We start from the raw sequence: 14,046 nt of genomic DNA on the forward strand, positions 1-14,046 counted from the left end.
TTTCTTTATTATGTGGTTTAACACAATCCCTTCATAAAATGGTTCGAGATAATAATATAAATTTATATTCCAAATCAGCCACCTGCTCAATAAACTCATAGTGCTCCACAAGCCTAAAAAACAATTCACACTTAATAAATAACTTAGCGGTTGACACCTTAAATTTTTCTACATCATACTTTACAAGTCCTTATCGACTGCACATTCTTCCATCCACATCCCTCTTAACACTAAATGTTTGAATTTACAGAACTTCTTTAATTCTAAGAGAAGTTTCAACGCATCATAGATGAAGTGACATTTTTATAATAGCAATTGAATAGCTTACCGCAATAATTATACTGAGCTTTCAGGTTATCACAATCAATAGGATCCACTTTATGTTCTCATACCACCAATTGATTGCTAGGTGTTTTTTTGGATTTCTTGGATAAACGTGGGACGATAGGATTTTTGTATATATGTGCTTTTAAGTTTGTTTGTGGGTCGATTGAAATATGTGAAAAAGATGTGGGATGGTGATAATCAACCCATGAAATATATAGTTAGTGTCTTCAAACATTCTAGTGGGAGAGAGAGAGAGAGAGAGAGAGAGAGAGAGAGAGAGAGAGAGAGAGAGAGAGAGAGAGAGAGGTGTTAAGTTGATACTTATTTAATTTTTTTTTTTATAAAACTCAGTACTCGGGTATCATAACTGTACTCGGCCTGGGTAGGACCAAGTAGGGTCCAAGTAGGGTGATGCAGTTTTCGACTTGAGTTTTATTCGGGCTGAAAACGGATACCTAAGTTCCGGACCAAACCGGAATAAAATCCGACCCGGTTGAATAGTCCTATTAACAATTACAAAAGCATTCCAGAGTTTAGAATTTTGTGAATCATATGAAAGGAGTCTTTGATACTAATTGTAACAATCGTGCAAGGCCATATAAAGTATTAAACCATTGATTGTCCTAAAAATTCAGATTCATAAGAAAAGATAAATTTAGAATAAAGTAAAATTCAAATTCAAGATCAAAATCATTCCTATGATATCATGGTGAATCATTAATTGTCCTAAAAACTTAAAAGCAGTTGAAGATAATGTATTTAGATTGCGTTTTGATGTTGAGATGAGCTCAATTCTTTATGAATAATAATGAGTTGAGTAGTAAAAGGAGTTATGTGGGTCTCGTCTAAACTGAATTTAAAATATGTTTGGATGTTAAGATGATTTTAGTACTTTTATGAAAATTTGAAAAAGATTGTAAATCCTACGTATAAAGATGTGTTAAGTTGAAAAAAATTATAAGTCTCACATGTAAAGAGGTTTTGAGTTGAGATGAGATTAATAATTTGAGAGTTGGGTGTTTAGATACTAGACTCAGCTTAAAATTAGACTGAACTCAACTGAATCTTACAACCAAATGCAGCCTTAACCATTTAAAGTGTATGTCTTGCAAGGAAAGCAGCATGAGCATAACTAAACGCAATGGGGCGCATCCACAATTTCATGTTGGAAGCATTCTCTTCAATAGACTTTCAGCCTCTAACCTTGTTGAAATTGACAGTAGAAAAGAGCCATCCCCATTGTTGCCATCGATCTTGATGATGAAAAGAATGATTCCAACATAAAAAGTTAATCCCCACATCCATTGTTTCTCTGCTCTCTACAATATTTTTCATCTTTCTCTTTGTTGCGATTCATTTATTCGCCCGACCTCTAAAGAGAATTTCAAAATTGATTGAAGCCACCAAAGGGCAACTGGATAGAAATAAAACTATTGATAATTTAAAAAGTGGATAAGGCAATGAGAGTTGAGGGCTAGTAGAGTAATCACTCTTAATAAAAGAATAAAATCTTTATCAGATTCTAATCTATGCTGAACACTGCACTTCAGCTCGGTTACCATTTACCCCAATGACAATGACCATTTCCTATTGGCTGCTGAGATCAGAACTGTTGAAACCCTAATGAAAGAATGGATACAGGAAAAACCCATATATTCTTACAAAAATGATACTAAACACATTTTACATCACCTACACCAACTCAAGAGAGCGTGAATGCCACCAGGTAAGATAGGGTCCATGAAGTGAATGCGGTGAATATGGAAGGCGGAAATGACGACGAGGCATTCCATTGACCATCTCACTCAGGAAATAATGATCATCCAAAATGGTTTTTGCATCAATACATTCCCTTGAAAACAGGATTTGTTCGGCATATACCAGCACCATATTCTTCATACTCTGCTTTTGTATGGCAAGCCTGCACATGGAGCACAACTTCCAGTCATAAATCCAAATATTTGAAGACTCAATAATATCTTAACTTGGGTAATGTTGATAGAGACCTCAATGAATCAAACATCAAAAGCTACAATGACAGAGATTAACTTCATAAATTTCTTTTGAAAGTTTGTTTGCCGACTTGAACTTCACAAATGAGTACAAAATCTTGCCCAACTGAAATGATGTAATGCATTGTTTTTTGCCAACACTAGAGCAATCAAGAATCCAACTTATTCCTTCAAACTTTAAAAATTCTCTTTACACCATTCAGTTTTTTAGCTTTGTATTAAGTGTCCTCCGTCATTGTCTTCTCTGAAACCAATGAAGGGGTTCCCTTGATTCTCAAGAGACGACATGCAAGATAGCGACTCTTTTATAATAAGTACGTTCAGGGTATAAGCGACACTAAAGTGTGACATTGTAACTATACCTCTGAGAAACCATACCATGTCTTCTACAGTAAAGTAGAATATGAAACTTGATGATTTAGGTGCAAAAAGAGAACCTATGCAATAATTGCTGTAATTTATGTCTATTCGGGTAACCCCAAGGGGTTGGCCCAAGTGGTGAAGGCCTTGGTCTTGGGATATCACTCCCTTCAAAGTCCAAGGTTCAACACCTCATGGGTGCAACAATCATTTGGGGCCACACCCCCTGGTGAAAAGTCAACAATTTAATCAGTTCCGTGTAAGAAAACTTCCGAGGGTGAGATGCATGGGACCGAGATTTACTCTTCAGGGGTGGGTCCGAAGGGCCCTGCCTTGGAGAGGTTCCCCGACATATAAAAATATATATATATATATATATATATATTATGTCTATTTGAATGAGAGGGCAAACTTCCTACCGCAAAAAATTCAGGTGTCGATGCAAGGACAGAGCCTCCAAACCAAACTGCAAATCTCTGGATGGGATGGCTAACTACATTGACTTCCACTGGTTGTGACTGCAGACCCAAGGGTGGGAGAGAGACAGAGAACACGAACAAAAAAAAGTCAGCATTTCCATATGGTGGTGATCAGTGAAACATATTCTATATATAACAAAACATATGAAAAAAATTGTAAACTATGAAGTCAGTTGTAAATATGAAACTCTTACTTTAACTTCCCCACCAAGTCGAGCCTCTGATGCAAGAACCCGAGCATCCACAATCTTCTTCAGATCCCGCTGCAACCTCCTGTGGAAGTCCTTAAACATTGTTGAGCCCCCAGATAAAACTATATTCTGAGAAGAACGGGAAAAACAAGAAAAGAAAAAATAAAATTAGAGTCATACGATAAACAATTGGATATGAACGAGGCAGAACATGAGAAGAATTCAAATATACAAGGCAGACAGCAATAACTTTCTTTCCTTCTCGCTTGTCAAAAAAAAAAAATAACTTTCTTTCCTTTTCGGTAAGTAACAATAACCTTTCATTAATGCAAACTAAACAAAAAACAAGGAATTTGAAAAAATTAGAACCTTGGAACTATAAGCAATTCAAATAACCATATGATATATCACAAGAGAACTATCCATGCTAAAGTTTGGTAGTCATGGCTCAAGTGGTAAAGACCTTAGTCTTGGTGGTATGCTCTCTTCAGGTCTAAGGTTCGAATTCTCTTGGGTGCAAACAATTTTTAGGGGTCATCGGATTGGAGAAACTTCTCCTTTAATTACTCAAGGTGTACTTGTGGGAAACTACTTGCCGAGGGCCTGTGCACCCCCGGGATTAGACAGGACTTTGTTCTCGGACACACATTGCCAATAATAAAAAAGTTTGGAAATAAAAACAATCATGATTTTTTAATTAACTGTTGGATCATGGATGCCCATAATAAATTATAGAGTATAAGAGTCCATCAAACACAACTTAAGGATAAAGGAGCAACTACACAAGCCCCCTTAATACTTTTTTCTTTTCATAAGTACAAGCAATCATCATTAGATTTCAGCCCTCCAACTCACAGTATTCCATTGGAATATAATAAATCTAATAACAAAGTCTGCATAAGTTTCTTGGGCCTTTGTATTTCACCTTATACAAAGCTCTTCTTGTGTCAATTGGTGCAGACTGAATACACTTGTCGATTACCTCTGGTAAAGGGGTGTTAAACTTGCTGCTATAAATCTCAGGACTAAAGAAAACCTGTAAACATGTCAAACAAATTACAGAAAACAGTTTCAACGGTATGCAGTTGGTAAAAAGCCATTCAAAAGCAGCAAAGTTATGATTGTAACCAGCGTATATTATTTCCAACCTCTTTCAGAAATGTTTTGCAATTTTATTATTCTTGAACACTACATAATCTTTTCAATTGTATCACTGACATTAAAGATTTCTGCAAATACAGTGACCAAACCAAAAACATGAACTTTTCGGGAATTTACATCAAATTCCTCATCTTTTTGGTCCACAAATGGAGGTGTTGACTGTAATTGTTTGAGAAAAATAATCTTGGAACAAATTTTTCCTTGTGGAGATTCTGGTATGGGTATATATCCTTAGATTGAAATATATAAATATTTCCCAACAAACTTATCAAAACAAAAAAGATCTATTAATTTTTTTTATAGGTATGAAATAATAAATAAAAAAGATCTCCCAACAATTAATACCAGCTAATCCGATGTCCACCCCGCCTCATAGTTTGCTGGAATGGTATTTCCTACCAATCAATTTAAGAATCAAAAGACTGAAAAAGTAAAAATTCCAACACAGCGCATGTGGAATATCAATTTAAGACGACCAGGAATTGAAAAAACATATTATTGGGAAGGCTATAATAAAAACTCAATTGAACATCTAAGCAAAGAACTGAAATGTTCTGCTTTGACTGTATCAAGTGACACACACAGATACTTGTATTTATATGAGGGAAAAGTTAGAGACAGGCAGCTAAAAGACCAATCAAACCCTATAATTATAACAGGTCTCCACTACCAGCTCCTACTGACATAATTGCAACTTACACCATATTAGCTTAAATTCTGAGACAGTTGCTCATTAATTCTGGAAAACCACCTATTGTTCATTCAATAGAATGAACTAAGGTAGGATGGAGAAGATGGTCAAAGATAAATAGATCAAACCTCAGGGCCAAGAAACCGTTCATAGCCAATATCACAAGAGTATGGTGCCCCTGTCTTTGGTTTAATACCTCTCCATTGCTTAATATACTTTGCTGGCTCTTTATCGTGTTTATTGAACTCCTGAAAACGTTGGAGAAATGAGAGTTGTCATCAAGTAATTTCTAAATGAAATTCAGAATGACAAAAATTTCTAGTGGAGAAAGTAATATGAAGAGCTGGAAACTTGCAATATAATGCCCAGGACAAAGTATTTATATCCATTTGTAGCAAAATTTGTTCGACTCAAACAGTTATAAAAGCAAGTGCACCTTGACGATATCAGAACAAGTGTAGCAATATGTTTCCTTTACTTTCCGAGCAACTTCAAATGAGTCTTCAGGGGGCACATTCTCTCCTCTTTCCTACATGAAACAGTACCAAAATGCAAGAGTCCACAAGAAGCCATTAAAGGGATTCAAACTTTCCAGTTATAATATATTGATGCAGACAAAACTGTTCGAATCCAACAATGAAAAGGGTGGGACAATGAGGTGTAGGATGGACCAAGAATTTCTCTCATATATCACTGCAAGGACATGTTACATTTATAACAGTAAAAAAATTCAATCAGTCTACTATTGAGTTTTTCTTTAATGAAGAACTTAAAATTGGAAAGATCAAAACATTCCAGGAGCTACATTTCAAGAATGCCCAATACTGTAGGCACCAAACAACGAGAGCCTCTATTATTAATTTGGTATTGCTAATTAAATTAACACTACAAACTATATTATGTCAAAAATTTCTATTCTTCATCATAGGTCCAAGGGTCTTCAATTCCACCACCTAAATCCAGATCATTATGACATTAGAATTTGCCAACAGATTTTATTATTGGCAATGGGTGTCCAAGACAAAGTCTCGACTAATCCTAGGGGTGCACAGGCCCTCAGGAAACACTGACCCGACTAATCATGGGGGTGCACGGGCCCTTAGCAAGGAGTTTTCCGCAAGTGCACCTCGGTTAATTCAAGGGGAAATTCCCCCAGTCCGATGGCCCCAAATGTGTGAAAGAATTTGCCAATAGAATTGTTATTAATAAAGGATGCGATATAATGTATCTATTTAACAACAATGATCTTCCAAACATAGCCAGCACAACCAACTTACATTTTGTACAATGAGATTCAAGGAGAGCATACCCGCATAAGCTGCTGGACAAAAAGAGTAACATCCTTCCCGGCGATAGGAATTGACTTAATGCTGCTCCCAATTACATAACCATCTGCAACAGGTACAACATGAGTGGCCCCATCTCCAACATCCACAACCACCCCTGTCATCTCACACTAAGAAGAACTGTAGGTCAATCTAAATGGAAGAAAATTAAAAAAAAAAATACAAAGATGACAGTAGAAATATGCACAGGCACATAGATCTAGGGGAATGGATGGATGGACAAATATAGGTTTCGACAACCACAACAACAACAACAACAACAAAAAAAAATAATAACCAACAGCAGCAAAGCAAAATCAAACAACATCTGACGAGATTCCTGGCAATGCACCATTTTTGGCAGATCAGTAAATTTATTCTGATCATTTTTAGAAAGAGTTGCAAGCCTAATTATGTGGATTAATAAATTCTCCTTACTTAACAAAAAAAAGAACAACGCGCAAATAAGCATGGAAAAAAGTGTTACAGCAATTGGTTTGAAGCTGTGCATAGCTGTATGTAATATTAAAATTCTACATTGTTAAACTAATTTTATGGCAAGAGCTTTATCAGAAATTTTAAGGCAAGAGCTTTTTTGTGCTAGCACCCCCTTGCCTTGTATCTGAGAACAGAAATGATAAATGTGAGAGCCATGCCCCTCTCTATGAACCTCACCATTGCCTCCTCCCTCCTCCTTACAGCCCCACTTTCCCTGATTATCATCCAAAAAATTATCCCACAAATCCAAAAATGAAACATGTTAAAATTTCAGGTTGGGGGATACCCACAGGCATAAACATACTGAAATCTTCATTCCCATCGCATGTAATGTAATGTGAAGCAACGTGACTTAATGTGTATGAGTACGTTATAGTTCATTCTCTTACAGATATTGATTGTAATAGTAAATGTAAAACAAGAACAAGCTATGGAATAAGGATGAAAAACTTCATAAATCCAAGTCTTCTGTAGATACAAAGGGGCATTCGAGGAGCCCAGACCTCCAAAGGAAAATACTCAAAATGACTATCAGATTCCAGATGATCCCTCTATTTTCCCTCTCTGCTCCCTTATACCCCCCTTGCAGGGCTAACTAATGAGACTAATAACTAGATGACACGTGGAAAGTAAATAACTTCAAAATTAAAATGACTACTAGGAAATGAAATGCAAATGTCCCAGGGTGTGAAAAGCTGCATTGCAACTTAAGTTCCAGTTCATCCCAAAACGACACCGTCCAGTCAAGTTCATAACAAATCCCCTCCCTTTAAAGAACCTTGTCCTCAAGGTTTAGAGAAGTGATTATTCTCCTAACTCACCAGATAGCATGAAAGCATTGGCCCACTGCCTCACTTGTGACACAGAATAATAAGATCAAGAGCAAAATAAGAGAAGTGAAACACCCAGGGTGCCTCTCTTATGTACTCTTCCATAGTTGTAAGAAAGGATAGTGGATGCTCTCTAAGACAGGAACTGGAAATTCCTAGCAAATCCCAATCCTTTCCAAACTTCGTAGAACTCAAAAAGGCCAAATGCCTGTTAGTCAGCTCGTTTATAAACATCAAGGGCTTTGACAGCTTCTTGTCTTGGGATCTCAAAAAAAGCTTCTCAACAAGATTGATGATCCCATCATTGATAGCAGAATAAATTTTAAAACTCTCTCAGTACCAGAGCCAAAGCATATTGTACAACATAATTGCTGAGTACTTTAATGGCTGCATCATCCCTTTCTACTGCTTCTTCCTGGAATACTGTGCTTACCTACATTGTTTCCCAATTTTTTTTGCAAAAATAGCATGATTTACTGGGTGAGAATGATCCAAAATACCTTGGATTCCAGCAGGTTTACAAACAAATCCGCCCACATGTTTCACCTCATCAATAACGGGTTCTTGGTCATCCATGTCCAAATCCATTGATTTTACCATTCCTGGGACCACATTGGTATATATCCACGATAATCTTTTGGCAAATCCACTTCCATCCACGTCCTTTAATGCACTTTCATCACCACTTGCATCCCTTGAATGGCATAGCTCAGACTCAATCTCCTCCAATTTCTTTTCAAGCTCATATTTCAGAATTTGAGTTCTCTCATTCACCCTTAAGTTTATCTCCTCCTCACTTGCTCCAGATTGCTCGCGTCTAGCTCTCAGTGCAGCAACTTCTTCTTTCTTCAAGAGCCCTTTGTGTGCTTCATGTTGCTCTTTCTCCCTTAGTTTGTTCTCCCATTGTTGCTTCAAGATAAATTCATCCATGGCAGCAAACCTTGATCCTAGAATGACTGCAGATGAAGAATCTTCAGTTCCAATTTTATCCTTAATTGGCGTATGAGGGCCACAGACAATACATTTTGCTTTTGCTCCATATTCAAGGGTGGAGATCGTCTTATGTATCTCCTTCGGACCATTTGCAATGGATTCAACCACTCTTTTCAATGCTATGTTTCCTTGGTTGATCTTTGCTGTCTGCATTTTTGCCTCGAATCCAATTTGACCAGCCTGCTCAATATTTTCAGATCCCCCCATGTCTACAAGCATCAGGCGTCCTCCCACCGTTGGGACATCAAGGATTATCATGCAGTGGCTTTGAGAACTTCTATCATTACAAAGGGTACTTCTAACAATCCTTCGCTTCTCCACTTTTTGTATCTCTTTCGAAATCTTTCTGGCTTCATTTCCTGAAATATATGCTGCATTATTTGCTTTCTTTACTGCTTCCCAGCCATTCTCACAGCAATCCATTTTGACCTGCATGCGACCACAACCAGATGCAATCTGTACATCACCCTGAGCCCATAATCTTGTCAATTCATTCTCTAGAGTCTCAACAATTCCTGCACTTGACCCACCCCAAACTATGGCAACTACAACACCAGAAATAATGTAGTCAACCGACAGCAATGGCTTATTAGCTCCAACTACAGAGAAAATTTCTAACTCGGATAGGACCTTTTCCTCCTAGACATATATATTGAATACCCTCATTCCTTTAGGTCCGTTTGTGTTTATTATCTCTGTGAAATGAAGGTCAACCAAATAGTCTCCAGGAGGAAGATCATTGAAATGATAAGAAAAATTTCCCAATTGTGCAGACTGATAGATGAATGAAAAATCTCCACCCTGAGTTATTGATTCATTAGTTTGGAAAACATTTCCCCCCTCATAATGTGTGTCACCGACAAATTTTGTACTGGAATCTACCTCGTTTACAACCTCACCCCCAGCACTTATAAACAGCACCCATTCTAGAAGGAGGGCACCATGTACAACGATCCCAGGCACAAGAACAGAAATTGAGAATTGAGAGGTGACAAGAAATTGGGTTTGATTTTGGTAAGAGAAGGTGGGATTGGAGTTTGGGCGAGAAACGAACTTAAGATCTAGTTTAGAGACCAACGGTTTCTTGGTTTTGTGATGGCTTTGGTTTAGAGAACTCATACTAAACTTTGAGAGAGAAAGGGAGAGCCATACCAGGTTGTGGTTGGGGATCCAATCGAGAGGATTCCACTGGAACAGAGGTTGGGGTTCGGCCACCAGTTGCTCCATCGTGTATTGTTGCACCATGATGAAGGAACGATCCTGTCCTCCTGAAGATGTAGTCGCTTGTTGGAGGCAATAGCGGTGGTGACCTAAGCAAAGAGAGAGGGCCATATGTGGATGTGGTTGGAGAACCAACGGGTACTACTGTTTGCAAGTCCTCCTGGAGTAGAGAAGTTGTAGGGCTAAGTTCTCTTCCCTATAGGTTTCCCATGGAGGATGCCATGTGAGGCGTAGAAAAACATCCTTGCATCTACGATTAATCAGCCTCTTAGAATAGTTGACGTTGTTGATGAGGTGCATCTCGGTGATCAAGTGCTCCATTTTCGTGAGATCAATATATGACGGCATGTTAATGGATGAGAGAAACGAAATACGAAGAGGGAAATCTGAAGGTTGAGAACAGATGAAAGGGGAATTTCTTTGGGGACAATTTCCGTGTGCACTGCCACTATCTCTTCCACCTCGACTGCATTTTCTTCTTCCTCCTACGCCGTTTGGTCTTCGCAGACCAAGAAGGATTCCTGCACTTGATGCTTGAAAACGTTGTAATTTGCATGTATTAGGTCGATTAATGTTGTGATCTGCAGCATTTTGTCAAGAATCTTTTCCATCAACAGCAAATTTGCTTGTTGTTTGTTGAAGCTTACCCCATCCCCCATGAAGGATTGTTGGGCTCTAGATACCACTTGTTATAGTTCCTTCTCATACAGATATTGATTGTAATAGTAAATGTAAATGTAAAACAAGAACAAGCTATGGAATAAGGATGAAAAACTTCATGAATTCAAGTCTGCTGTAGATACAAAGGGGCATTCGAGGAGCCCAGACCTCCAAAGGAAAATACGCAAAATGACTATTAGATTCAAGATGATCCCTCTATTTTCCTTCTCTGCTCCCTTATACCCCTCGCAGGCTAACTAACGAGACTAATAACTAGATGACACGTGGAAAGTAAATAACAAACTTCAAAATTAAAATGACTACAAGGAAATGAAATGCAAATGTCCTAGGGCATGATTAAGTTCCAATTCATCCCCAAATGACACTGTCTAGTCAGGTTCATAACAGAGTAATTAACGTGTTAAAGTGAGTGTTTGAGCTAGCCAGAGGTGTGAGTCTATGAATGAGTTTAAAAATGTTTGTGCGCACCTATATTGTTGGTGGGAGGAAGTGACGTGTGTGTAGTTGTACCATATGAGTTTGCTTTTGTTTCAATATCTTCACCTCCTCCATGTAAGTTTTCTTAAGTAAACACAGAGTTATTATAAAAATTGCATATGTTTTTTTGCTAAGAGTAGTAAGTGCAGTTTGCTACAGCCATTTCTCAACACCATATGAGGCCTCCAGCGATTTCCCAGTGAAGTTTTATGGTTACCAGTAGTCACTTGAATGAGCAATGCCAGAATTGCAGATTGAATTCAAGAAGTCAACTATTCGAATTAAATTTGAACTAAAACTTGCACCATCTAATAGGAACCTAGACAATAACGAGGTAGAAATTTTCCACTTGGGGTAGTAGAACACCACAAACTCCACTTGGGGCTGGAGAAGATCACAATTTTCACAAGAAAATTCTCAACATTTTTATTAACAACATGTGGCCTTTAAATAGGCTACACAATAATCACCCAAATTCAAATACTAAACTACTTAAAACTGACTATATAACTAGCCAATTTAAAATATTAAAACTTTTTTAATATTTTAAAATTAAAACTATTTTAATATTTTAAAATTAAAACGATTTTAATATTGTAAAATTAAAACTATTTTTATATTTTAAAACTAGTGTTACTTGTGCAAGAGTTACTTGTGCAAGAAAGATGGTGAGTCGGTTGATCATCTGTTTCTGCATTTTGAGGTGGCAAATACTATTTGGGATGAGATTTTCAGCAGGTCAGGTGTAGCTTGGGTGATGCCCAAGAGAGTGGTGAATCTATTGGCTTGTTGGAAAGGATATATGGGCAGCCATCATATTGCTGATATTTGGAAGATGATTCATCTATGTTTGATGAGGTGTTTATGGCTAGAAAGGAATGGATGATGTTTTATGATAGAGAACATTTGTTGGGAGAATTTAGAGAGTTTTTCTTTCGAGCTCTTTGCTTTTGGGCAATAACTCTTGTACTGAATGGGGATATTTTAAATGCTTCTGTTTTAGACTTTGCTAGTTCCTAGTTCATAGCTTGTATTTAGGTGTTTCCATTTATATTCTTCTTGTGTACTTGGATTATGTCTAACTACTTGCATTAATAAAATCTCTTATTACTTGTAAAAAAAATATTAAAACTACTCAAAGCAATCCTAACACCATCTGAAATAAATTATAAGCAGCGAATGTCGTGATTCTAAATCCGCAAAATAAAATAAGAAACTTGAACATCGAAACCAACCTTAGACGTCGTGTAACCGGCCGCAAGAGCAAGGACGGAATTCACCGCTATATAAAGCCCAGGAACATTGAAAGTTTCGAACATAATTTCACCAGTATACTCGCGACTCTCTGGTGCAGTAAGCGGACTCTCTGTCAAGAGAAAGTAATGATCCTCTGGATCACACCGCAAATAGTTAAATATACACTGCTGCCAAAATCGCTCCATTGCATCCCAGTTGTCCACCTGACCATTCCGAATCGGATAGCTGAGATTGTAAGTACTACTAGATCGGGATCTCGCAAGCGCCTCATCCCCGATAAAGAAGTCGAGATCGGCCATTACGCCCGCACTGTGCTGCGCCTGCCAATTGGCTTTTGAAGAGGTTCGTGATTGGTTCAAAAACGATTCGTTTATGGCAACTACTGTCGGAGCGATGAAGCACGGTTCAACATTACCGGCGAACCCCATCTTAGTATAGCTGTAAAAATTTAAAAAAAAAAAAAAAAAAAAAAGACAGAACTTATTGAAAACCCAATTGATGAATAATTTTGTCAAATTGCTGGAGTCCCCATGGGTTGTAAGAATCAGATTGATATAAACCCACATGAATATAGGTAAAATTAAGCAAATCCAATTGAGGAATTTCGTCAAACAGTTTTTGCGCCTATATATACTGCATACACAAATACACCACTAACTATGGAGACGTATAAAAGTGTACCCGGTGCCGTTGTCGATTACTACAGCGGGACGAGAGGTAGCTGGGTCCATGAGGATAAGAGAGAAGGAGATGTCTGCGTTGAAGGCGGACCTGTGGCTAAGATCCGAGAGACTGTTTAGGGCAGAGGATCATGGTAGAGAAGGGCAGATTGTGGAGCGCGAGGAAGAAGGAGGAGGAGGTGTTAGTGATGGCGATGCAGACTTGGATCGTAAGCGAAAGCAGCCACTCAACGTACAGGAGTTGGTGATTGAACCACCCATTTCAACAAAAAAGAGGAGCATATAAAGCGAATGGAGCTAGTCGTATGAACTTCGTCGACATGGTTGTGCGTGTGAGAGTGTGTGCGCTCGTTTCTTCGATACTTTTCTTGGCAATGAAACAACAGAACCACCGATCTGATGCCTCTCTCTCTCTCTCTCTCTCTCTCTCTCTCTGGTTGGGTTTGTTTTGTTTCTTTTGCTGGTGCAATTCGTCATTTTACGCTCCAAAAAACACATAAATATACAGTCCAAGTTGTCGTTATAGTTTTAGAGTATGACGGGGTCTTCGGAGTTTGGACCGTGTGATTTGGGAACCTGAGAAAGGTAGCAACGGTTAGATTTCAGCCCTAGATAGCCCCTTTGGCCCCCACAAGATGTCCGGAATCAAGTGGCTGCAAAATCGTGGGAGACGTTGACGATGAGTGGGGTCGTGTTTTCAGAGAATACGAGAGAGAGAGAGACAGAGTTAGGGCAGGTCTGGGACATGAAATAAAATATAAAATTTTCATTTCATTTCATTTCATCATTATACTTTTTTTAAATCTTCATACAAAATATAATAAACAATTCAACTTTTTTAAATCCCAATACATATTTTTCAA

The 14,046-nt window shown here is 37.9% G+C and overlaps 1 protein-coding gene across 1 annotated transcript; it reads right to left on the reverse strand.

Moving 5' to 3' along the window:
• Positions 1-1,802: 1,802 nt before the first annotated feature.
• On the reverse strand, positions 1,803-13,665 carry LOC108990804 (actin-related protein 3). Its single transcript, XM_018964898.2, has 9 exons — positions 13,185-13,665; positions 12,482-12,941; positions 6,531-6,677; positions 5,658-5,750; positions 5,350-5,469; positions 4,295-4,405; positions 3,373-3,498; positions 3,119-3,217; positions 1,803-2,248 (listed from the first exon to the last, which is right to left on the reverse strand). The coding sequence occupies exons 1-9, from the start codon at positions 13,232-13,234 to the stop codon at positions 2,168-2,170; spliced, it is 1,287 nt and encodes a 428-aa protein (XP_018820443.1). The 5' UTR covers positions 13,235-13,665; the 3' UTR covers positions 1,803-2,167.
• Between the last annotated feature and the right edge of the window lie 381 nt (positions 13,666-14,046).

This window comes from Juglans regia, chromosome 13, assembly GCF_001411555.2.
Source record: "Juglans regia cultivar Chandler chromosome 13, Walnut 2.0, whole genome shotgun sequence".
Lineage (NCBI taxonomy): Eukaryota > Viridiplantae > Streptophyta > Magnoliopsida > Fagales > Juglandaceae > Juglans > Juglans regia.